Source organism: Calypte anna, chromosome 4B, assembly GCF_003957555.1.
Source record: "Calypte anna isolate BGI_N300 chromosome 4B, bCalAnn1_v1.p, whole genome shotgun sequence".
In the NCBI taxonomy this organism is placed as follows: domain Eukaryota; kingdom Metazoa; phylum Chordata; class Aves; order Apodiformes; family Trochilidae; genus Calypte; species Calypte anna.
Window position 1 is genome coordinate 12,651,964 of NC_044249.1, and position 27,597 is coordinate 12,679,560.

At 40.1% G+C, this 27,597-nt stretch overlaps 1 protein-coding gene across 1 annotated transcript in view; it reads left to right on the plus strand.

Annotated features, from left to right (window-relative positions):
* The window catches only part of ARSJ (arylsulfatase family member J), a 46,617-nt gene extending 24,421 nt beyond the window's left edge, over nucleotides 1-22,196 (plus strand). The window contains exon 3 of the mRNA XM_030450623.1: nucleotides 19,859-22,196. Within this exon, the coding sequence (XP_030306483.1) occupies nucleotides 19,859-21,275 (1,417 nt within the window). The 3' untranslated portion in view covers nucleotides 21,276-22,196. The remainder of the gene's footprint in view (nucleotides 1-19,858) is intronic.
* The last annotated feature ends 5,401 nt before the right edge of the window (nucleotides 22,197-27,597 follow it).

Consider the following 27,597-nt stretch of genomic DNA (forward strand, 5'->3'; position numbering starts at 1 on the left):
TGGGAATGCAAACAACAGTATACAATGTTAGCAAATTACTGCGCATGCATTCATTTGTGCTGATCATCTTGTCCTTTTAACTCTCTTGGTTCCTGAAGAGGAAGGCAATAGTTTGTCCTTTCATTCATGACAGACAAGAAGCATGCCTGATTTCTTCTTCTTCCCTGTTTTTCCCGTCACAATCTCCAACTCTCCCCTTACTGAGATGAATGTTGAAAATAACAAGAACAGACTCTAAATTATATTTCATTTTTTTGGCATTACAGCATTCTGTTGGTTTTGACATTAGTACCATGATTATTAACCACTGAAATCCATAATTTCACAAGCTTGAAAGGCAGTAAATGATTTGGGAACCACAAGTTACATGCCACTGACTGAGTAATATTCCATGCAGTTAATTGTGCTTGAAAAAGAGTGATGGGTTCTGGTCTTACTGTTGTCTTTTTAAACAAGTGCTTGGCTCCCACAAGGAATCATAAGGTTAAAGATCAAATGTGTAGGAGTTGCTTTTCTGTGGTGATGATAATTTTGGTTTGGAGCCTCTGAGAAAACAGAATATGCCCTTTTAATTTCACTTTTACAAAAGAAAAAGAAAATAAAATAGGGGGGGAGGATTACATCATTCGTGAATTGACTTACACATTACACAGTTCTACTGGAGCAAGAAGATCACAAGTCAAAATGGAGAACAATTTATTGATCTCCTCTGTCAAAATAAACATTTAGGACAGAGTACATATTTTCTCCAAACAAAAAAGCTGCCATGCTACTCTAAGGATTTAGATGTCATATTTGACCTCCCCATGCACATAAGTATATGTAAGTTTGTACCCACATAACAAAGTCTGTTGCCCTGGACAGGCTGCATGAGAAAGGGTTCTTCAAGATTTTCCTGTGCATTAAAGAAAGGCTGATGATGCTGATTAGGAATCAGTGGTCTGTGTTTAGTTGCTGTGACTTGATTGATTTCATGGAGGTTTAGAGATTGGTTTTTGAGAATCCCATTGGGTACCTATTAGTGTCTGTAGCTGTAAAATCATCTATAGACTGGTGTCGTGATCTGAGTTATTATTTTAATATTTTGATTATGAGGAAAATGCAGCCACTACTCAGAGAAAACCACGGAAATTGCACACTAACGCGTTTTGAAACTTAAGCAAGTTACAAGGATTTATTTTAGGAAAGGGGAAACAAAATATCACTGTTAATAAAGGGTAAACACGATTCGTTAACTTTGGAGAGAAGAGTTGTTAAGAAAAGTAAAGAAAACAAGGTAGCAATTAAGATTTTATCACCGTCCCGATCTTGGTCTCTGGCTGGAGTGGGGGGGGTTGATGTTCTCCGGTTTTCCTTTCCTCCGCTGCTGTTGTCCCGTAGCCGAAGTGTCGAGAGAGAAGGGGGGGGAAGAAGACCCACCACTTCTCCGTTTTCTCTTGGAGTTTTATACAGTAGAAGGGGTTCTGTCTTTTCATAAATCACTGGCACACAGACTTGCTAAAGATAACACAAATTTTGCCATCCCAAGAACTTTTTTTATTTATTACTATTTTTCAGTCCTTGTTACCTTGCTAAATTTATTATCTTTGTCTGGGCCGTGTACCAGGAGGCGACCTGATAAGCAGTCTTATCTTTAGGTGCCTGTCAAGCATGATACAAAACAGAAGCTAGTTAAGTTTGGGGAAGAAATCTGTTAATTGGGAATGTTTGGTATATTTTAAAAAGAGCAGAAAAAATACTGATTCGAGAGACATATTTTGTATTTTCAAAGTGTTTACATCAACTGGTTTCTGAAATTGTCATGCTGCAAAGACTGGAAGTGTACTTAAGCATCACTGCAAGGATGGGCAGTTGTTTAAACCCATCACAATCAAGGAAGGTCTTCTACCTCCAAGGAACTGAAGCAGGTGTACAACTATCCATACAAAGGAATCTTCCAGGGTCAGAGCTCTATATTTAATGAGACGCTTTGATGAATACTAAATGGGTTTCCCTTTGTCCTAAACAACTAATGTTTCTCAAAGAATCACTAGTTCTACCTTTTATTTTCACTTTTGAAGAGGACTTCATTTCTCCCAGGCCCAAAAGAAATCTTTGAAAGTCAATGCCTCACATTCTGAAAGATCACAATTTATATCAGTTTATCCTAATTGCTTTTAATTTACAATATATTGGTGTTTTGGTCTTTCAGCTGTTGAAGTTATTCATGGAAATTCATGGGCTATGAAAATATATACAACACCTTATTTTGTGCTCAGTCCATATAATATACATAAGTGAGATGTAGTGAACTTAAAAACTAAGCACGGCGTACAGCTGAACAGGAGAAATATGAATGAATGAGCCTCTTTTCGTTTGACTGTACACAGTTACTATCAAGCCTCCATCTGGCAGTGACTCAGCTGAGTGCCTTTGAGTATGGAAATGGCAGCTATGTTCAAAATATAAAAATAAGAGATGTGAACAAGTGCCCTGTGAAGTCAGTGAAAATTTCATCTTGAGTTTTGATGTCTGAATCAGGCTGATAATTCTGTCCACCTCTGCCAGGTTACTCTTTGCCTTGAAATTCTTTCATAATATAGTATAGAACATTATATATAGAGAGCAGTATACCTCCTACCTCAATATGAGTGATCCACATTTTCAAGAGACTATCTGTCCTTAAATCATTTATCACAGAGTATGTGGTGCTAATAAGACTCTATTAAACAAACTCTCTTCTGTTGGGAGAAAGCCCCACAGAAGTCAGGGATACAACATTGATGGCATTGATAGAAGGGCTACAGGAATGTGCTAGGATTTCATTGTTTGATATATTAAATGCATACTTCGTGTGTAATTTACACTTCACTTAAGCTTATCCAACTTACAGCATTACATGAGTCATTCTTTCTGAATATTGTGTGGGATCAAAGCCACCTACTAACATCTTAAATAAGGCATGGTTTAATTACTATGTTTACATATTATAGCAAATATTTCATTTATGCTTTGTCTGGTTTTAGACACAAATGCTATAATATCACACGTGAGATACATAGTTTCTCTGGGTTTTTTTTTTTTTGACTAACAATTATTAGGCACTCATTTCCATTTACCTCCTATCTTATATTCCATTTTATTTCCGTGCCTGTTGCTCTGTAGTCTCCGTTTCTGTTAGGACAGTCCTGCAGCACAAAGACTAAAGCAACATAGTAGTGAGGAGAAGTATAAATGAGAAATTACCAAATGTTAGAAAGGATTAGAGTGTGCAGCAGTGACATGCAAGATAGTGCCAATGGTTTTGTTCAGATAGATTTAAAAAGGGAAATAAAAAAGAATTTATAGAAATCACTGTTATTCAGTCATATGGAGGCCTTGTAAACAGATGTGCTGTTAACCTCCATCCCTTATTAACTCTAATTAGTTCTCTTCCATGGTGTAAGAGACTGAAGGAAAAGGAAAAGTGTAGCGGAATGGTGGGAGACGGTTTCATCATGCCCCATGCCCTGGCATCTTGCAACCATCAAATGTGTGAGCTGATTCATAGGGTCATAGGATTGTAGAATGGCTTGGTTTGGAAAGGACCTTAAAGACCATCTAGTTCCAGTCCCCTGCCATGGGCCTGGACCCCTCCCACTAGACCAGCTTGCTTCAAGCCCCATCCAACCAAGTCTTAAACATTTCCAGAGATGAGGCATTTACAGTTTCCCTGGGTACCCTGGGCCAGTGTCTCACGACCTTCACAGGAAAGAAATCCTTCCTAATATCTAACCTAAATCTCTCCTCTTCCAATTAAAAGCCATTACTTCTTGTCTTATTGCTACATGACCTTGTAACAAGTCCTTCCCTAGTTTTCTTATAGGCTTTCTTCAGGTTCTAAAACGGACAGCTTTCTGATTTCATTTTCTTCATTGAAACAGAGAGCTTTTTCATTTCATTACACACCTGCTCCCCATATAAGCCTTACATTTTTTCCTAACCTTTGCCTAATTTGGACATAATGCAGAGGCAGAAACTTCAAGTCCCTGGTTGTGGAAACAGTTGCAGAAAACAGATTGGTGAAGTACCGAGCTTATCATAGAATCATAGAATCATGGAATCGGCTGGGTTGGAAGAGACCTCAGAGATCATCAATTCCAACCCTTGAACCACTACTGCTGCAGTTACTAGATCATGGCACTGTGTGCCACATCCAGTCTCTTTTTAAATATCTCCAGGGATGGAGAATCCACTACTTCCCGGGGCAGCCCATTCCAATGCTTGATCACCGTCTCGGTAAAGAAATTCTTTCTAATGTCCAATCTAAACCTCCCCGGCACAACTTAAGACCATGCCCTCTTGTCTTGCTGAGAGTTGCCTGGGAAAAGAGACCAACCCCCACCTGGCTACAACCTCCTTTTAGGGAGTTTTAGAGAGCGATGAGGTCTCCCCTGAGCCGCTTCTTCTTCAGGCTGAACAGCCCCAGCTCCCTCAGCCTTTCCTCATAGGGTCTGTGCTCGAGTCCTTTCACCAGCCTAGTTGCCCTCCTTTGGACCCGCTTCAGGACCTCAATATCCTTCCTAAACTGAGGGGCCCAGAACTGGACACAGTACTTGAGCTGTGGCCTCACTAGGGCTGAGTACAGGGGCAGAATCACTTCCTTGGACCTGCTGGCCACGCTGATCCTGATACAGGCCAGGATGTCATTGGCCTTCTTGGCCACCTGGGCACACTGCTGGCTCATGTTCAGCTTCCTGTCAATCCAGACTCCCAGGTCCCTTTCTGCCTGGCTGCTCTCCAACCACTCTGTCCCCAGCCTGTAGCGCTGCATGGGGTTATTGTGGCCAAAGTGCAGGACCCGGCACTTGGCCGTGTTAAACCTCATCCTGTCGGAATCAGCCCAACTCTCCAGTCTGTCCAGGTCCGTCTGCAGAGCCCTCCTGCCTTCCAACTGATCGACACTCCCCCCCCAGCTTCGTGTCATCTGCAAATTTGCTGATGATGGACTCAATCCCCCATCTAAATAATCAATAAAGATATTAAACAGAACTGGGCCCAACACTGATCCCTGGGGGACACCACTAATGACCGGCTGCCAACTGGCTGCAGCCCCGTTCACCACCACTCTCTGGGCCCGGCCCTCCAGCCAGTTCCTAACCCAGCTCAGAGTGCTCCTGTCCAAGCTGTGGGCTGACAGCTTTTTCAGGAGTATGCTGTGGGAGACAGTGTCAAAGGCCTTGCTGAAGTCCAGGTAGACCACATCCACAGCCCTCCCCTCATCCACCAGTCGGGTCACCTGATCATAAAAGGAGATCAGGTTGGTCAGACAGGACCTGCCCTTCCTAAACCCGTGCTGGCTGGGTCTGATCCCTTGCCCATCCTGCAGGTGCTGTGTGATTACACTGAGGATGATCTGTTCCATAACTCTGCCAGGCACTGAGGTCAGGCTGACGGGCCTGTAGTTTTCCAGGTTCTCCTTCCGGCCCTTTTTGTGGATTGGTGTGACATTCGCCAACTTCCAATCATCTAGGATGTCCCCAGTGAGCCAGGACTGTTGGTAGATTGTTGGGGAAAACGTTCAGAAATATACAGATTGTAAACAATCCTGACTTACTTCGGCTTAGGCTACAGTGGGTTAATGGTTATTGAGGCCTAGTTACAGGTTACTAAAAATGAGCTAATGGGAAAGAGATAACTAATTGGCAGCAGAAGAGAAAAATAATTATGTGAGAAGAGTGGTTCCGTGAGGATGAAATGTGTAATTGGAATACAAAGCCACCTGCGTGATATGATTGTGTAAACAAGGCTTCTCTATATAAGTGAGTGCAAATTATTAATAAACAATTTCATACAATCATCTTGATGTATACATGGAATCCTTAAGCCTCCGCAGAATTTTTTCCCACAGTAGATGATAGAGAAAAGCTTGGCAAGCTCTTCTTCCAGCTCTCTCATCACCTGTGGGTGGATCCCATCTGGTCCCATAGACTTGTGGGGATCCAAGCAGTTCAATAGATCACTGACTGTTTCCTTTTGGATTACAGGGGGGCTGTTTAGATTTTTGTCACCTTCTATAAGCTCTAGAAGCCAGCTGTCCTCAGGATAACCTGTCTTATTGTTGAAAACTGAGGCAAAGAAGGTGTTAAATGCCTCAGCCCTTTCTCCATCTTTGACAGCTATATTCCCTCCCATGTCCAGTAAAGAATGGATGTTTTCCTTGCCCCTCCTTTTGCCACTGATGTATCTGTAGAAGGACTTTTTGTTATCTTTCACAGAGGTGGCGAGATTCAGTTCAAGTTGTGCCTTTCTCTCTCTAATTTTCTTTCTACACAACCTAACTATATTCCTAAATTCCTCCTGAGTAGTTAGCCCTTTTTTCCATAATTGGTAGGCCCTCTTCTTAAGCCTAATTTCTTTCAAAGTCTCCCTGTTCAGCCAGACCGGTCGTCTTCCCCACTGGCTCATCTTTCGGCACACTGGGACAGCCTGCTCCTGTGCTTTCAAAACTTGCTCCTTGAAGTACATCCATCCCTCCTGGACCCCTTTGTTTTCAAGGGCTGTTTTCCAGGGTATACTCTGGACTAGTCTTCTGAATAGGCCAAAAATCAGCCCTCCAGAAGTCCAACGTAGAGTTTTTATTGATGACCCTCCTTGTATTCCTGAATATTGAAAACTTTATTATTTCATGATCACTGAGTCCCAGACGTCCACCGACCACTACATCTCTCACCAGCCCCTCTCTGTTTGCTTCTGGAGTTGTGCTGCCTTGGAGGTAGTTGTGGGAGCTGAATCTCAGGACATTTTAGTATTTGTTCCTATTAGAGGGGATGGGTTGCAGTGAGCTGAACACAATACTTCCTGAAGTTATTCTGTTCCTTTTGTGTTCCAACATAGGGAGCTTTTAAGAGAGAAAGAAACTGATGACCACAACACTTAAGGATATGTGGGAGAAGAGCTCAATTTATCTTCACACTTACGTTGCTTTACAGAAATTTGAAATTCCCTAGATCAACAAAGACATTGTGCTGTGAATGCAGACATTAGTTTCCTTTTTATGCCATATTATCCAGTATATAATATCTCTAATGTATTTGTTAAAAATTGTCACATAGATGACTGACAGCCCTGAAACACAGCTCCCCACTCCTTCCTTCCTTTGCTACTGAAGCACACTTACACCTACATCCACTCGGATAGCAGCAGCGAAAGTATTTTCATGTTGAATCCCTCCTGTGAGTAAACAAAGATGTTGCAATTCCCTGTGTTGTCAATCAGGAACCTTTCATCTGGGAGACAGATTAATAAAATGCTTCACTATGCCAGCGCAAGATTTATTTGGGAATTGCACACAGGGCCTTCAACACCGGCTGTTATCTTAACCAAAAAATGAACTTGAAGGTTGTGGTCGGTTCTGAAAAAGGGATCTTAATTTTGTATTTTTCAAGTGAATTGGCAAGAAGGAAAGAAAATCCACTAGTGCTAACAACAGTCTGATTTTAATGAAGTAATACTAGTTCAGAAGGCAACAATATGTTACTAAATTCCCATATAACTACCTGTAATCAGTGTAAATAAGTGATGCTTGTAAGTGCTATGTTTTGCCAAATGCAGCTACAAAGTGGTGTTAGCATGAAGGTGATGCTCCTTTGCATCCTGCTGATGTTTCTTATCAGAAGACTAAAAAGTATCACCTGTGCTATCTGAGGGACACACTACTGTCCCCACTTAAAGGGATGAGAAACAAGAAAGACTGACATTAATATGAACATGACAAAAGGACAAAAGAATTCGAGCTCAGTTGCAATGCTCATGCTAAAAACTACACCAAGCTCAAAAGCAAGGATATCTGTTGGCTCCCAGCCCTCTCTTTCAAGTCAAGGTTATTCCTTTGGCTAGTGATTCAGTGCCACTGCTGTTGCCATGAAATATCAGCCCAGAAAACTAGCTGTGTTGTTGAAAACTCAAAATGCCTTTTTTCTTCCACCCAGATAAAGCTGTTCTTCAGATTAGCAGGGCTGTAGCTTTTCTTGGGAAATTACTTCAGTTCTAGCAAAAGCTCTGGAGTGGCATGAAATTATTTCTGGCATTTGTCTGTCCCAGGATATCTGTAGGAGCAGCAGCAAAGGGCATCTCAATGACCATAATGCTGGTGATAAAGATGCTGAACAGGAGGTGTCTGTGTGGGCACTGCAGTCTTTGTGAAGCTCAAAGCTGCTTAAGTGGATGAAGTGCTTGGTGCACTCGCTGTGTGAGTTTTTAGCAAGTTTCTCACCTAATGTGCAGTGTCAGCCATAGAAAGTACAAGTGTCCAGAAATTTGTAATTAAGTTTTGAACGCAAATGCTCAGCTATGTCTTGTTGCTCTAGGTGGATATCCTGCTATGTTGAGTTGATATGCAATATATGAAAGGTAATAATTAACATTTTATGCAAATATATGTGTTTTGCAATAATGTTATAAAACACACCATATTATGTAGAACAAATAGAAAAGTGGAGATGAAACAAATTTTTTAACTAATCAGCATTCACAATGAATCTCTACACTAGAAAAGGAAATTCACACATTAATTCAGGGGCTCATTTTGACATTTTGAAAAAAAATTGACATTTCTGAACAAAAATTTATCTAAAAGAAATTGATGGAATTGATCCCTCTATTCAAGTGGCTACATATTGATTAAGGAGGCTGGAATCTGTTCTCTCTTTCCTGTGAGAGCTGCTTTGACACATTTCAGCTTGGGCTATATCATAGAGCAGGATAATAGGAATATTATAAACGTTAAAGAGAGTTTTCAGCCATTACCACTTGATTAGCATACTCTCAATAATAACTTATCTCTATGTTTAAATTAGTCTTAAAGACTAATCTGAGGTTTCAAGAGAAACTTAATGGTCTATGATAAACTTAAGCTCTGTGAAATGACGAAACTATGCCATTCTCCAATGTCACACTCAGAAATTGCATGTTTATGTGGTTATTCAGTGGGTAGTAGAAAACTGTAGCTTTCACAAAGTTTGGGTGCTGTGAGAAGGTATGTAAAACACTTAGGATGTTTCTGAAGCTCTGAATAATCCTGATTTCTTTCAATGTCATAATATTCATTAGTTATAAAGCAATTACCTTTCATAGAATCATAGAATTAGCCGGGTTGGAAGGGACCTCAGAGATCATCTAGTCCAACCCTTGACCCACCGGAGCAGTTGCTAGACCATGGCACTGAGTGCCACATCCAGTCTTTTTTTAAATGTCTCCAGGGACGGAGAATCTACCACCTCTCCGGGCAGTCCATTCCATAGCCTAATCACCCTCTCCGTGAAGAAATTCTTTCTAATATCTAACCTAAACCTCCCCTGGCACAACTTAAGACTGTGTCCTCTTGTCTTGTTGAAGGTCGTCTGTGAAAAGAGTCCAGTTCCCACCTCGCTACAGCCTCCTTTCAGGTAGTTGTAGACAGCAATGAGGTCTCCCCTGAGCCTCCTCTTCTTCAGGCTGAACAGCCCCAGCTCTCTCAGCCTCTCCTCATAGGGCCTGTGCTCGAGTCCCTTCACCAGCCTGGTTGCCCTCCTTTGGACCTGTTCCAGGACCTCTACATCCTTCTTAAACTGAGGGGCCCAGAACTGGACACAGTACTCGAGGTGTGGCCTAACCAGTGCTGAGTACAGGGGAAGAATCACCTCCCTGGACCTGCTGGTGACGCTGTTTTTGATACAGGCCAGGATGCCATTGGCCTTCTTGGCCACCTGGGCACACTGCTGGCTCATGTTCAGTTTCTTGTCAATGCAGACTCCCAGGTCCCTTTCTGCCTGGCTGCTCTCCAGCCACTCTGTCCCCAGCCTGTAGCGCTGCATGGGGTTGTTGTGGCCAAAGTGCAGGACCCGGCACTTGGCCTTGTTGAACCTCATCCCGTTGGAATCGGCCCAGCTCTCTAGTCTGTCCAGGTCCCTCTGCAGAGCCCTCCTGCCTTCGAGTTGGTCCACACTTCCTCCCAGCTTGGTGTCATCTGCGAATTTGCTGATGATGGACTCAATCCCTTTGTCTAGGTCGTCGATAAAGATATTGAACAGAACTGGGCCCTTTCTCAAATGATAACATATAAAACCTTGCTGTGGTATTAGTTAACCTGTATTTTACATCTTGTCATTTTGTCTTCGGCCATCCTTGCTGTCAATTCAAGGTCATTGTACAGCATTTAGATTGATATAAACCCTAAGCAGTGGATATATGAATAATACATAAGGAAAATATTAATGCAAAAATAGTAATAAATGGTCAAAATAGGTACTTTAATTAAAGTGGAAGATAAGAAAATAACTGTTCAGCTGCTACCTTAAGGACTGCTCTTGAATATATCATTTTAATTAAAGATGTCATCTTGTGAAAGGCAACAGTGGTGAGGCTTCTGAGTCTCGAACCCGCGGCCTCGGCATTGCTCGGGTTTGTTGGTTACTGCGTGCTAGCTGACTGCACCACTCAAGCCTCACCCTGACAGTGATGAGTTCTAGTGGAGCAATGAAGGTAGTGCAGTGCTGAAAGAAGCAGTTAAAGCCAAGGATGCTGAGGTTGTGAGTTCCAGCATGAGCTGAGTTTGTGAGTTTGAGCCTTACCTTTTATCGGCCCCCTGGTCCTGCTCATGTGCAGTGGGGGCCTGCCCTAATCAGGCACAGGTGGGCTTAACACAAGCTCACGCCCACTACCTGGCAATTAGTGGCACCTGGTTGCCTCATTTCACTACATGCTGTAACAGAGAGCAGCCTTTACAAGCTGGTGTGTGCCCTGTCCCCGTCCTGACATGCAGCCCTTGCTCCAGCCTCATGCAGTGCTTACAGCAGGGCCTGCAGGGCACGTTTCAAAGGACCCAAAGGGGGGGAATTCTTCTGCATGCTACTTTATGCCTTTTAGACTCCATTTATCTCATTTTCCTTCTGTGAAAGTGGATGAAGCAGGACTAAAAAATTCATTTAAAAAATTAGTTGGGTTTCCATTTGCTTGCCGTAACTTAAGAAAAATGCTCAGGGGAAGGCTATTTATGTGAACTCTTTTTGGCAATGTAGGTCCAGCATAGTCTTCAACTCAGAGGAGTGTATTTCTTTTCCTTGTAAAATGTTGATTATGTGTAATATTCAACGGGATCTGATTTTGCTGAGAGCCCAGAATTTGGGGGCAATGTCTGGATTTGTGGTTGATGTGCAAAATATTTAGTCAAATTGTTTTCTGCTCATGTCACTTATATCTGAACATGAAGCCAAGAGTGCTGATTATGCAATGACATGTTTTCCCCCCTTTTTTTCTAATTAATAATACTCAGTGATAAAGTTGGAAATGTTGGGCTCTGTTTCCACAGCTGCAGTGAACTCAGAGCAAAAAAAAACAATAGCTGCATGTACACACCTGCATTCCAGCTGCTGCTGACTCCCACATTCTCCTTTGTCCTTTTTGTCTTCCCATTTGAGCAAATAAGTTCTCTCAAAGACAGGAAAGGTTAGGAGCATCCATGCTGCGAGTTTAATAATGTCTTGTGAAAAAAATGGAATGAGTGTCTGAAACTATTAATTACAACTTAATCTGTAGGGTGATCGAACGTTGAAACTTCTGCTTGGGCTTCATTATATGATTTTTGTTTTTTCCCTGTACTAACCACCCCTTGCATCCAGGGACAGCAACCCCAAAGAAAGGTAGATATTTTCTTTTCTGTCCCAGCTTGTTTCCAGAGTCAGCTACTTTTCCTTTAAAGCTAGCAGCTCTCCAGGCAAGCTCCTTTCCCACTGGTCACCAAGCTCTGCCTCGGTCCTGGCGTGCCAGTTATATTGGCAGGAGTTGGGAAGACTGAAGAAATCAGAGCTTCTGAACTACCATGAAGTTTTCAATGGAAGTCCCTCTGGTTCTTCCTATCGATAAATGTCTATTTTTGTTAATGGAAATCTGGGTGGCATTTCTAGGTGCCAGATGATAAAAATACATTTGCAGTATAAGCAATACAGTGGTTTGAAGACATTACACAACTGGATGTCAGGGCATGCATGAGATCAGAACTTCCAAATGACTTTGAGGTTCAAGTAATGCATCAAAATCCAAATGGCATTTGATTAGACAAGGATACCTCCACTTCTGCAGGTCCTTGGAAAAAGGTACTGAAAACAAAAATGCTAACATTATTAATTAGTCCATCAATAGTTGGCTTTTTTATTTTTTATTTTATGTACTTGGTGAGGGAGTTAAAAACACTAACAAGCCACATCACTACCCCCAAAAACTTGAAAGTTGGGCAAGATTCAGGATCTTTCAAGTGAAATGTTTACACTGCCAGAATGGTAAAACAGTAAATAATATGAAATAGACGTTTCATGTAAACCATTGGTTGAGAAGTAGATATTTTTCTGCACGTAAAAAGTCAAGGCATAGAGCTGAAGATTAAGTGAATGTGTGTGTATGTCTATGTGCAAAAACTTCAGCTTTGTGTGATGTGGGTTGACACAGTGAAAGTCTGCAGAGGTTTGGAGTTCACTTTTAGCCTTTAAACTTGTATTTGCTTTTCTGATCTATCTACATTCATAACCCATCTTCCCTCTTGAAGTCTTAGAAGTTAAAATCTAGAAGATAAAAATGGCTAAATGGTAGATTCATAGTGTTTTTTCTAGCATATATTTAACATTGCCAGAAGAACTGAGAGGAGAGGATATTCCCAGGGGCCTGTTCAGATTTGGTCAGGCTTCCCTGTTTGTACCCCTCGGTTTCTTTCTCAAGGAGAGCAGGAAACCTAAGGCAACCTGATTTTTAACCAGGACAAAATAGTTCATGGCTGGCTTGAGAGTTATTTCCAATACCTATAGCATCACTCATGTTCATGGAACAAACTTTGATTGCTTACTTTGGTCCTGTTTCAGCCAACTACCTGGCTGAAATCACATTCTTATTTAAACTCAATGTTGAAGTGAAGCCATAGCTTTAACTTTACTTTGGAACCAGGTATCCAGAAAGAAACTTTCTGCTGCACTGCTGCATAGCTGATATTTTTGAAAGAAACTGTAACTTACAGAGTATAGGCCCAAGGATCTTTAGAATTGTTTCTGAGAAGTATATATTGCACAGAAACCAAAAATTTTATGCGAGTGTTTAGAAAATCTATCACATAGACTAGTACAGAAAAACATTTTGCCTATAAGTAAATCTATTGAGTACAAAATGAGAAAAAGGCACTGTGGCTACAGGCTGTGGCTTTGTTGCCATCAATCTGAAGAGGCTATGGATTGGTACTGGCTGACTATTTTGCAGCAGTTCATGTCAGGCTGTGGCAGGTTTATATGAATCTCATTTCAATCAGCTTAGCTCTATCTCTTTGACCCAGTGTCTTCCATATAAACCTGCCCCCCCCCCGACCTTTTTTTTTTTTTTTTTTTTTTTTTTTTTTTTCAGCTGTACTCTCTGATTCTACTTTTAAAAACCTTAGCAGATGCAGCATAAAACATTTAGGGTTCATGACAAATATTTCAGGTGCAAAGTCCTTTTGGTGTGAATCTTTCATTTAATCAGTGTCTGCTCAGGAACTTTGAGTCTCTCTGCTGTGCTCTTCACCAGCCTGTTTGAAGAGTTAAAAGAAGAAGAGACTCCACTTCGCTCATGAGCATCTTCCAGAGCTCAAAACATCTTTGAGGTATATAGGAGTAAACATATCTTCCAAAGCTTTTTTAAATGATTAGGGTTTGCGGACTCCATGCTAAAGCCTCATTTCACTATAGAGAAGTCTCCATTATATCTGTTTTCACTTAATGGTCATTGAGTCTTTCTTCTCATTATTTGCTGGCACCAAGTGGGATATTGTTTTGGGTTTTTTTCCTCCCCACTGACTTGGACCACTGAGGACCAGGAACTTCCAAGAAAAAAAGGTCATAGAATTCTGTATCATTTTCCCATCTGGAATAACTATATTTCTAGCTGTTGTGTTGTACAAATAGCTTCCGGCAAGATGTCAAAAGACTGTTCTTTAGCAATCCCTAAGCCTCTTTTATAGACTGGTAGGTACTTGCTGTATTTTATTATTTTTAACAATAATCATAATCTTTTAACATAATCATCTATAATGATCCCTTTAATTCATGTGACATGCATACCTCAGTACTATCGTTCTATTTGCAACTTCTTCTGACAGATGATTTATTTATTTAAAATATTTTTTTCTTAATTTCTAGGCTAGAATTTATTATTTTAAAAATTGAGAAAATTTTTCAATTTGTTATGCAAGCATAATAAAAATACATTTTCCACACATACCAACTAGAACTGTGCTAGCAAAAGTTCATGAAATTAGAAACTTCAAACTGCGCTTCTTTTTTGATCTTCAGAGAACCTTAAAAAAAGCTCAGTTTGAAGACAATTAGGCAGTATTTTAAAATTATTAGAGCTCAAAATCAATAGTTTTGTACATTACAAAATTAGAAACAACCCAGCTTCTTTTTCATACAGAATCCACCCTGAAGTTAAGGAGGAAAATACTCAGTAGGTAACTCCTTAGGGAAACTTTTTTAGGGAAAACTGGTTTGGCTTTCATATGTTTAAGACAGCATAAGCACCATGGGGATATGAGGCATGCCAGGAGAATTGTTTCTACCACCCAGACATTGAGTCTTGCTTTCTGTTTCAAGCGAATAGTAGTGAAAATATCATTGATCCACTTCTTTACTTTGGTTTGCTCTTCAGATGAGAACTGGGAAACTAATTTAGCTCTACTAAGGACATTAGAAAGGGGAAATTAAGGCTGCAAATGTTAATGTGTTCCTCCAGCTCAGGTCAAATTGACTTTAGTCCCTGTGGTGATTTGCATCTAGCACTTGAATGTACAGTTGACCTTTAACATCCTAATGGTTTCTGCACCTTCAGACCTAAGGCGGAAGTAATGTAAAAGCCACTGACTTAGCTTTGTGTCTTTTTAGATAAAAAAAGGAAGGGAAGTCATGCTGGCCTCAAATTCACATGGAGGATTTATTTGTTTATTTGTTTTAAGAAAGCTCTGAAATATTTCTCTCAGCACTGAAGAAGCAAAAGACATATGAAGTCATTGAGATAATCCCACTGGTAGTATGTTGCTTTAAAGTTTCCACTACAAACAAGTAAACAAAATGGTGTAACAATCAACTACCATTAAATTCCTTAGCTGGAACAGTACAAGAAAAACGTACAAAAACCCACCCTCATGATAAATTAATTTTCTGTATTCATATTATTACCTGAACATTTCACATAAATTTTACTTAGTTTCTTGTTCTTCAGATTTCAAATTTCAAGCAGCTAGCAGATATAAACATTGTCTAGAAACTTGGATGAGTAGGGAGAAAGAGAGCATGGTACCTGTGCAAAACGTATTCACAAGATTTGAACCCCAGTGCTTTGTACAGAATATTACCAGTCTACTATCCATAAAGACCCATAAAGATCAAAGTCTTAAAAACTATGCAATTAGATTCCGTGGCTTGTCAGCATTTGCATGAATTTAACTGGTTACTAGTGTTGTAATTATCATAATGAATTCCAGACTATTCATGATCATAACTTGCTTTTTGCATTTGAGATTAAATTCAAGCAGTTTATTCTGAAGAATTAGCTGGTCTTGTGGTGGAAAGTGATGAAGACTATAGACTGTATTTCACAGACATTTCATGGCAATTTATGGGCTCATGAGTTCTTGTTCTAGAGAGCTTACCCCAAATCAGCATCTGTCTCTTAGTGCCTTTATTTTGCCTTGTTTAGATTTTTTCTTCTTTTGCATGGCCAAAGTACAGTTTCAAAACAGTGATGTTGAGACACTTTTTATATTCCTGACAATACCTTTTACTTCTGTATAATCACTAGGTTTTTGCTCAGATTGCTTTGTTTTCCCATGAATGGTCTGCATGTCCTTTGAAAACAAAATACTTTTCACTGAAAAAGTAGTACTGGAACATAGCAGATCAAGTAAGAAGGCTTGTGGTACAGAAAAGTGAACAAATCCTGACTACTTTTGTAATAGAGAGGAATATTCTGATAATCAGAGGTTAATATATCTTTGATACATTTCTACAGTTTCTATATTCTTACTGAAAAATTATTTTTGCAGATCAAATTTTACATATATGAATATTGTGCGTGAAGAAGCAGAGCTATGCCATAGATAGCATCCACACACACGTATGGGAAATACACCAAAATCTCGGGGAAAAAAAGGCAGCAGCAGAGAATTGAGGCAGGAGTTGTGCACTGTAACCAGCATATTGAAAAACTTACTGAGGAAACTGCTGAAATAAGAGGCAGATATTTTCCTAAGGAGAATGTGTATAACTGAGGTTAATTCTTCATATTTTTTGGCTTGGTATTTTTCACTTTAACAGTGTAGGAGTTTCATGTTTGGATGTATGATATATAATTGCAAAGCCCTAGCTGGGGAATCTACATGTTGTTTAGGGATTCTTCATGAGAATCAACTATTATGAATATAATATCTTCTGTGTAAACTTTTCAAGAGGCAGGCTGGTTTGCAATGTATTGCAAATTTTGTTACCTCTTCCCCCTTACCAGGCTCAGAATCTGTCGAGGAGAAAGGTGGGAGGATCTCTATTATAACAACATGGCTTTAGAGAAAATTCTGACTTCCAGAAATATTAGATTATCAGGGGAAAAAATGTCCATCTGGGACTGGGGGTTGATCTCAAGATAGAGGAGGATGTTAAGGTTAAAGAAAGCAGAAGCTACTACTGAAGTAGCAGAATCAGTGCAAGGACTTTTACATCTGGGTCAAATAAGGGGAATTTACTCAAGGAGTTCAACAAGGCAGTAGGAGAAGGGGAAGAAAACAAAATGTGAAAATAGTTCTTTGAGGATTTCAAGGATGGAGTGAACTGAAGGATGGGACACTAACATTGGTCAGTGTGGTTTCCTTGTTGTATTAAAAGGAGAAGAATAATACACCTGAATCATGGGGAAGATGGAGGCATCTATGTGTGCATGAAATTTCTTTTACAAAAGCATAACCCATAATTTAGAGAGTATGCTTTAACTACTGCAATATCTCCTGTGTCAGCACCAGCCTGTGAGTGTGTGGACAATTGGGTGGCTGGGCTCCAGATCCACAAACTCTGGGAGAGACAATATGCTAAAAAAATACCAGAGAGACAAAGAAAAGCAGCAGTGCTGCAGTGTACTGAGTCCAGACTAGCTTAAAGCAGAGGAACGCAACACCTAAAGCTTCTGCAATAAATTAGACTAGAGCTTCTGGTTCTGGGGAAATAAGTTCCAAAGTAAAATGAGAGTTGCACAATGATTACAGATTGGCAGGCATTAAAGAAATCTGTGGTGTCTTCTAAGATCTTGGCCAGGAAGACATCATATAAAAGCAGATTTTATTTATGGACAGGCAGAGCCTAATGTTTTTAACTTTCTAGATAGCTCAGGAGGCCCATCATGTTGGCAATGCTAGCAGAATGTGTCCAGAAGTCCCAACTCCTACTACCACAAGTTAATTAAAAAAGTGGTTTGGGGGGAGGATGGCAGTATTGGTTGACCTAGCTGTTCTACTCATGACTGGGAATTTGATCTATTCTCATACTCAGGGAGAAGTCTTCTTTGGTTTATAATGTGCTATTACATTTTAGATTTTAGTGACAAACTGATACAAATGGATTTTTCCTTGATTTCTGATACTTCTGCCCATACGGAATTAATTTTGTAATCATATGGAGGCCATATGTATTCTTTACACATAGATTGTACTGCAGAATTTATTATCCCATCCTTTAAATATACTGCTGTTACATAGAATCAGAATCCTAGACTATGCCAAGCTGGAAGGGACCCATCAGGATCATCAAGTCCAACTCCTGTTCCTGTGTAAGGCACACCCAGGATCACAAGAGGTGCCTAAGGGAGTTGGTGCATATTTATATGCTTCAGATATGTTTACACTAACAAATTACAAGGTATTGTTAAAAATTCCATCTATCTATGTGTTCTGCTATAATAATTGTTAAATGGGGACATGTGAAAGCTTCCTGTGGAAAAAAAGAAACTACTACAAAATACCTGTGCTTTTCTATATGTAGATATTTTGACTATTATATGTAGGAATTTTGGCTTATGAAGGGAAGTGTTTCATTGAACAGTTAGGCAGGGACAGAAGAAGACGGCTGCCCAAATGATCCAGGGATTAAGTGAGCCCTTCCTTCTGAGTGGTCACTCATAAATCAATTTCACTATGCCTGCATGTGTGTCTGAGTTCTGGACTGGGTGTTTGCCATTCACACGTACTCATGCCTGTCACTCAGGAACAAATCATAGCATCATGGAATCATGGAATGGTTTGGGTTGGAAGGGACCTTAAAGATCTTTTTCTTCCAGCTCCTGTGTGGGCAGGAACATCTCCCACTAGACCAGGTTGCTCCGGGCCTGGCCTTGAACTTTTCCAGGGATGAGGCATCCACGACATTACACAACTTTGAGCCATTTGTGCATTGTGCACATTTGAGCATTGTGCCCTTGTGTCCAAGAATGCCAATGGTATACTGGGATGCGTTAGGAAGAGTGTGGCCAGTAGGTAAGAGGGAGATCATCCTCCCTGTCTATTCTGCCCTAGTGAGGGCACAACTGGAATCCAGTGTTCAGTTCTGGGCTCCCCAGTTCAAGAAAGAGAGGGAACTTCTGGAGAGAGTCCAATGAAGGGCAGCAAAGATGACTGAGGAACTGGAGCATCTCTCTTATTAAGAAATTTTGAGAGAGATGGGACTGTTTAGCCTGGAGAGGAAAAGACTGAGCCAAGACCTTACCAAAGTGTATAGATATCTAAAGGGCAAGGGTAAGGAGCGTGGAGCCATACTATTTTCAGAAGTGCCCTGCAGCAGGATGAGGATCAATGGGCATAAACTGCAACACAGAAGGTAAATATAAACATGAAAAACTTCTTCACTGTGAGGGTGAGAAAGCACTGGAACAGGCTGCCCAGAGGGGTTGTGGAGTGTCCTCTAGAGACATTCAAAACCTGCCTGGATGCAGTCATGTGTAATGTGCTCTAGCTGATCCTGCTCTAACAAGGGGTTGGACTAGATGATCTGTAGAGATCCTTTTCAATTCTGATTCTGTAATTCTCTGGGCAACCTGGACCAGTGTCTTACCACCCTCACAGGGAAGAATTTCTTCCTAATGTCTAACAAAAAACCTGCCCTTTTCCAGTTTAAAGCCATTACACCTCTGGAGTTCCTGGAGAGAGCAGAGCCAGACCCATCATGTGCAATCTGGCAATTGGCTCGGTGATGATAATACTAGTAATACCTTTGCAAAGTCATAGTCCATCTGCGTATCACATGATGAATGACCAAAAATCAGACCCTTGGGCTGTCAGTGTTGCACATGCCATGAGAGCTGGAACCAAGTCAGTGCTGTAGTACAGGTTGATGTTCAGGGGAAAAAAAATAAAAATATTTTTAAAAAGGTGTTACATTTACACATAAGGGAGACTAGAAAGGTCTGCATGTTTGACGGCTCGGTTGAAAGCAGTAGTACCAAAATAACAGTTCATAGGTAGCACAGTGCCTCTGAGATCCTGATTTGACATCGCTTACAGCTAAATGGAAATAAAAACATTAAAAATGAGGCCAACAGGGAGAGGAGGATGTGATGCTGCTGTGTCATGGTTCTTGTTCAGTATTGTTGCCCACCGGCCAGAGGAGGTGGGGGAACTGCTCTGAATCACTTGTGAAATGAAGCAAATGCCATTCTCCTGTTCCAGCAAATTTTATAGTTTGACCTTGTTAGTTTTTGACATGCACAAGACAAAATATCCTCAAAGTTTCTGCATGCATAGGGAAGTTTTCTGCTAGAGTTATGCACATGGGTATCCTGAGCTCTCCATATCTGATGCCTGTCTCCTCCCTGCCTCCAGGTACCAGATCCACACTGGCCTTCAGCACTCCATCATTCGACCGACTCAGCCCAACTGCTTACCTCTGGATAATGTCACGCTACCTCAGAAGCTGAAGGAGGTCGGGTATTCAACACACATGGTTGGCAAATGGCACTTGGGATTTTATCGCAGAGAATGCATGCCCACACAGAGAGGATTTGACACTTTCTTTGGCTCGCTCTTAGGCAGTGGGGACTACTACACTCACTTCAAATGCGACAGCCCTGGGATTTGTGGCTATGACCTATATGAGAATGACAATGCAGCTTGGGATCATGATAATGGCATCTACTCAACGCAGATGTACACCCAAAAGGTACAAAAAATCCTGGCTTCTCATAACCCCAGGAAACCTCTGTTTTTATATATTGCATACCAAGCTGTTCATTCACCTCTTCAGGCTCCAGGCAAGTATTTTGAACATTATCGATCAATAAATAACATCAACAGGCGAAGATATGCTGCAATGCTTGCTTGTTTGGATGAAGCCATAAACAATGTAACCCTTGCTTTAAAGAATTATGGTTACTATGAGAACAGCATTATCATATATTCTTCAGATAATGGTGGGCAGCCAATGGCTGGAGGAAGTAACTGGCCTCTCCGAGGAAGCAAGGGGACTTACTGGGAAGGAGGTATCCGTGCTGTTGGGTTTGTCCATAGCCCCCTTCTGAAAAACAAAGGGTCTGTGTGTAAGGAGCTTGTGCACATCACAGACTGGTTCCCCACCTTGATCACGCTGGCAGAAGGGCAAATCGATGAAGACACTCAGCTGGATGGCTACGATATATGGGAAACCATTAGTGAAGGCAGGCGTTCTCCGCGGGTGGATATCTTGCACAACATTGACCCCATTTACACCAAAGCCAAGAATGGGTCCTGGGCAGCTGGCTATGGGATCTGGAACACTGCAATTCAATCTGCCATCAGAGTGAATCACTGGAAACTACTGACGGGAAACCCAGGGTATAGCGATTGGGTACCTCCTCAGGCCTTCAGTAACGCAGGCCCCAACCGCTGGCACAACGAACGTGTTTCTTGGTCAGCTGGCAAAACTGTCTGGCTCTTCAACATCACTGCTGATCCCTACGAACGAGTGGACCTCTCCACAAGGTATCCTGATGTTGTGAAGCAGTTGCTGCAGAGGCTTTCCCAGTTTAATAAGACGGCAGTTCCTGTTCGATACCCACCTAAGGACCCTCGGAGTAACCCGAAGCTGAATGGAGGAGTCTGGGGTCCATGGTTTAAAGAGGATGAAAAGAAAAAGAAATCAGATAAAAGTAAAGGTGCAAATAAGGAAAAGAAGAACAAGAATAAGAAAAAAGCTAATAGAAAAAAAGGGCAATCAAAAAAAGGGCAATCATTCCACTGTCATTCACATCTTGCTGGTGGATAGTCTCTAAGCATGCTCTCCTGCTAAGCATATGTCAGCTTGGCCCAACTTTCTGGAACTTCGGACACAATATACTAGAAATGCTATCTCTGCACTATGGATGAAAGTTGTCATCTTTTAATTTTTTCTCTCAAGATAACTCAATGCTCCTCCTTGAGTTTTCCCATGACAAACTTTCTCCTCTACAGGGTGAATGGTGCTCACCTATCACAGCTCCATTTCAGATAACAATGGTGATAACTCCTAAACTCATTTTTGATGGACAAATGGTGGTTCCTTGCCTAGATAAACTGGAATATTCAGAGAGTACAGAGATGTTAATGGCAGATGTTGAACTGACAGATGATTCATAGAAAGAAAAAATAAAACTTGAGAATCTGTTTGGGTCATAAGGCGTTAGTCATCAACCTATGACACTTTTTGATACAACACACCAACATAAAGCCATCAGGATAACTTCTTAGAGGTGCTGTGGAGGGGGACATGATAGGAGGAAAGCTGCTTCGGATTAGACTTCACCTGTCTTACATAAATCAGAAATATTTTTTAAATTCCCTTAATGTGCTAAGCTCCCCTGATTTGTAGTGAAACCAGAAGGTTGTTATTCAACACATGTGAACAGCCAGCACACGACATATAATTTATTATAGGCATAGACAAAAACAGATTGCCAAAGTGAATGTAATATTTAAACACTTTAAGGTAACTAGATAAAAATATGTAAAAGGAATAATTTATTTTACAGCACTTCCATTAAATCTTTAATTACTGGGTGATGCAAGGTACCCTTCTGTGTACTAGGATTGTTTGGGTTTTTTTCTCTTTGATTTCTAATTTTATTTCCACTCTATCAGTCAGAGTTTTATTTAACAGATTGATATCCTCAGAGTACTGTAAAACAAGAAAATGCTGTATACACTGCTACAATGAGAAAGGAGAATAATTTCCTATGTATTTGCCTCCAATTATTTTGAATGTAACAGTGATTATTTAATTTAGTAGTCACGTGAATATTGTTAGGTTTCTGTACAGAAGCTAGGCCATCTTTATGTTTGGGAGAAAATTCTACTTTAAACCTTTTATTTATATATCTATTAAAATAGTTTATTTTTATGGCATTCATAAAAGTAATCTGCCTCTTTTTTTTTTTTTTTTTTTTTTTTTTTTTTTCATCAAAGATAACAATTACATCCTTTTTTATTTTAAAAGAATTCAGTAAGATTTTTAGTGCTATTATTTTTGGTGCAGAGATGACTTGATGACATTTATCTTCTGAAACAGAATTTTTTCTTCCAATATGTCTGTCATTTGAGATGTGGTTCAAACTTTACCCTTTCCCAAGGTGTCTGCAGGGATGATTAATGGATTTACTGACTGCATATTCTTTGTGATCTGTGATAACTGATGCAATTCAGATGCACATTTAAGTTTCAAGATTGATTACGTTAAGTAAAATTGATGATTCATGTGTTAAAAAGCTGCAACATATTTTGTTAAAATTTAAAACAAGCATGCTTTTCAACTACATCTTGCTTGACCCAGAAATCACATTTATATAGATGGATTAATGTTAAAAATTAAATATTTGTAGAATCACTGGACATTGAAATCTGAATCATGTCCAGTGCTCAAAAATCCCCTGATTTTTTGTAAAATTAAATTAACTGCAGACATATACTGCCAAAACCTAGTAAATTGTCTATTTTTTTCTAAAATGCAAAATAAAGCTGTTCTTTACAAACATTTAGAAACAAGTTACTCATAATTTAGAGATACTTTTTCAGTGAAGATTCCAGGGAGAAGATAGAAATTGACTTATTGGATACTTACCTATAAATAATAATTATATAAGGATTATGTGTACTTGTGTGTTTAATATTATCACTGTTATCTTTCAGATTGTGTGGTTCTTAAGAGGACTAATTAATTTTCTTCAAAATCTGTCTAATTTTCCTTAAGATTTAGATTATTCAAAGAGTAATCAGAAATGCAAATTTTCACAAAGTTGTCACTTTTTTCTTTTTTTAATGTGCCATTGATGTCCTTAAAATAAATATTCATAGCACCTTGAGATATACTCCAAAATGTGATGTATAAAATCCATGCATTTGAGAAAACGTCTTTTTTTTTTTTTTTTTTTGCCTTCGAGAAGAGGTGAGAATGTTGAAGTTAGTCTGGATCTGCAATCAGTACACAGGATTTGAGTAATGCAGGAATTATGACTTTTTATGATGTATCTTTTGTGTCGCAGTGGGTGTTTGATGCAAAACAGATGCGAGACGGAGACTCAGTTTGATGCAAACAAATGTCCAACTTTATTGAATCAGAAGGCAATATTTATACACTAATCTAAGAGCTAGTGCCACGTATACATATTGCTGATTGGTGATTTCTACATCTCATTACACACGTTTTAACTTGATTGGCTACAAAGCATTTAGCAACAATTAACTAACAAAGCTTATCTTTCACACATTCGAGCTTCTTCGTGGATGTTGTTATCGTGCCGAGTCCCTTAATCTAATTGTCTTGCTTACTCCTTAACCTTCGAGTGTTCTAACGTGCTGTTCCTTGTGGTTACAAAATATGCTTTAAGCAGCACTGTCCTTGCACATAGCCCAGGGCTTATGGTCGAATTGTTCCATCAACAATTGTTCGGTACTAACAGTTCGAGATTGTACTGCCTCAATTCCCCCTTCTGACTGAACAAGATAAACTCTTTTCATGGCACGGTTGAGCATCCGTTGAAAACATTGGAAGATACAAGGTAGCAATGTTAGCAAAAGCAAGAAAGCAAGTAAAGCATAACAAACAGTCTTAACTAAACTTCGCAACCATCCCGTTAGACCCCATCCTGAAAAAAGTTTATCAAACCAGTCCTTAATTATCTTGTGATTGCAAATGTGCAACCCCTTCTTTAAGTGATTGCATTGCAGCATGTATAGATTGAGAGTGATCAGAAAGATTCATACAACACATTCCATTAAAATCTTCACAAATATGACCTAAAAGCTAACAATAAAAGAGCAGTACAACAGAATAGCACAATCAACAATCAACATATAGACGAGGGATCCCTTAGTCGACATATAAACGATCACATGAATTACAACACTAACAAAACATGTTATCAATACAACACAATACTAAAAGGACATTTCACACTGCAGTGGAAGGACTTTAACAACTTTTTAGTATGAGGAAGTTCAGATGTCCACTGGTGCATAGAACCAAGGGGGTAGAGGAGACTTATCCGACAAAAATTGGTCGGGGGGCCCCAAAAGCGTCCCCAGACCCCTCCCGGATCACAGCACGGTGGTCCTAGTTTCCTCCATGGTTGCCAAATTAAAACCTAAAAAGCCAAATAAAATTATTTACAGACAAAATTCCAAGCCTTTAAATAGCAAAGGCATACACACTCTTTTTTTTTCTTCTTTTTTTTTTTTTTCTTTTTTTTTTTTCTTTCTTTTCTTTTTTCTTTTTCATTTTTTTTCTTTTTTTTTTTTTTTTTACTCTGTGTTCTCTGTACGAGGAGCAGTTCTCATTCTCCTCAGCAACTTTCAGGCCATGGTCTATAAAAAAAACAAACCCGGGGGAAGCAATAAAAGTTTGTTGGTGGATTTAGATACATTTTTAGAGGTATGGTGGGCTCGTTTTCTGAGCAGCAGCAGTGTGTGCGGGGGGGGGCGAGAAGCGGCTGCGGAGGCAGGAGTGGGAGTGCTCTCCGTACCAGGAGCAACTCTTGCTCTCCACAGCAACTTCCAGCCTCCAAAAAGGAATACTCATTCTCATAACTGTGTTTTTTGTCTTACTTCTCACCAATATATAAGAAAAACTAACAACCACCACTAGAAGATTAAAAAATGAAATGATATTGCTACTAAAATCTGGTAAAGTCACCCTGAAACAAAATGAAATGGTACAATTTCCTAAATCAAAACTGCAAGTATAATTACCAACCAAGTTTTTTATCTCTGTATGAAACACCAGTGTACCATGCACCACAATATGCATCAATATTGAGAACTATATTGCAATTATTGAGAAGGAATTAATAGAGTATTAATGAGCATTTTTTTTGTCGTATGGCATCAACAATTGAGCAGTAAAAAGATACTGCAAAGGAGATGACTCAAGCCGATTTCAAACCGTACTGCGCAATGACAACTTTGGCTTCTTTTACCATTTTCCAATCTAATGCAACCCATTGACCTCCTCCTCCGGGTCCCACAATCACTGGAAAACCATCGGACTCATATTGGGAACCATTTCTCCTTCAACTATAGCATTTTGAATAATTCCCTTCCATCTAGTTACTGGATACACATTACCACCTCCCCCACTACCCTCCCCTCCCCATGCTGGATCTGGAAGAGGTAGAGCAGTGGGTGTTAAAGGGTTAAGGGAAATAGGAGCAGGAATAGGGAACAGATCAGGGGGTAAAAATGGATTAGTGCTCCCTTGTTCGGGATGTTCCCTGGAGCAAAAACTAGAGTTTTTTCAGGGGTATACTCATCCTTGGTTTCCAGCTCTGTCAGCTTCTTCAGCAGTTTCCTTAGTTGCTTGTCTCCGAGTCCCAGTTCTTTCCTTGGCTGTTGCTCTATAGCAGGCACTGATGGTGTTGACAGATGAAACAGAGGATTAATTGATGGCAACTGTGGTCAAGAAGATAAATCAGGCTTCCGAGGTGGAAAGGTGGCAGAGCAGTCGGGAGCCGCGGTAGGCAGGCACGAGGGAGGGAGTCTGCATTCCAAGATTCCTCGCCTGTGTTCTCCGGCTTCTCTCCCTCTGGGAACTCCGATGATTCTGGTGGTGTTTTCGGTCGCTTTTGGTTTTGCTTCTCAGTCCCATTTTAGTTTTCATCCAGCCCCCAGGGTCAAAGGGTTCTGGGTCCAAATCCGCATTCACCATAGAGGCAGTGGTTGGCAGGGGGGGGGCAGAAGGGGGAGCAGATGAAGTAGTAGACTCTTTTCCTTTTAAAGTTTCAAAAAGTGTTCGCCAAGGTACTAAGAGTTTGGCGGTTTCATTATTGCCCCGTGTAGTGGCATCCCATAATTTAACTCCGACCTCCCAAAATGTAGGGTCATAAATAGAGACCGAATTGATGTCAGAAAAATGCTCACGAGTCCATTTTAAAAGCAGTTTTAGATCATGGCCGGATATAACTTTTTTATCCTTATTAAGTAAAGTCTTTAAAGTATAATAAACGTCTCGTTCTTCTTTTAAATCCATAACAAAAAGTTTCTCCAAACTCACCTGCCAATCGTGAGGAGGTGATGAAGGTGCGCACCACAATTACCGGCTTCCTTTCAGCCTTTTTCTTCACTCTCGAGTTCTTGGAGACCTGCGACCGGATAATCTTCAATCTTCTTTTTTCTTTAATAATCTTTAGTAATTTTTTAATTTTTATTTACAGTCTTTAGCCCGTATCACGTCGGGGTCACCATTTGTCGCAGTGGGTGTTTGATGCAAACAGATGCGAGACGGAGACTCAGTTTGATGCAAACAAATGTCCAACTTTATTGAATCAGAAGGCAATATTTATACACTAATCTAAGAGCTAGTGCCACGTATACATATTGCTGATTGGTGATTTCTACATCTCGTTACACACGTTTTAACTTGATTGGCTACAAAGCATTTAGCAACAATTAACTAACAAAGCTTATCTTTCACACATTCGAGCTTCTTCGTAGATGTTGTTATCGTGCCGAGTCCCTTAATCTAATTGTCTTGCTTACTCCTTAACCTTCGAGTGTTCTAACGTGCTGTTCCTTGTGGTTACAAAATATGCTTTAAGCAGCACTGTCCTTGCACATAGCCCAGGGCTTATGGTCGAATTGTTCCATCAACAATTGTTCGGTACTAACAGTTCGAGATTGTACTGCCTCACTTTTGTATTTTGGGAAAGAATCTACATTTTAGTAATATACATTGGAAGAGAAGTGAAGGAAGCAGGAACTGATTTTGAAACAGGATGCTGCCTTAACACATAAACTATGATGTTTATGTTTGAAATACTCATGTTGCATTAGTTCAGCACTAGAAAGGAATAGTAATGATTCTGATTTTCCAAGTTCATTTTAAAAAGGCCAAAATTAAATGTGTAAGCTAAACTATACATAAAGAAGGACTAAGATCACAGAATTGCCACAGTTGGAAAAGACCTCTAAGATCACAGTGTCTGACTATCAACACTTTCCCAAAAAAAAAACAAACAAAACCACTGTGCCCCATTAGAGCATGTTCTGACATGCCTCATCTGTTTACATGGATCTTATATCATGGTTTTTTGTAACCTTATATCATGGCTTTTAAATACCTC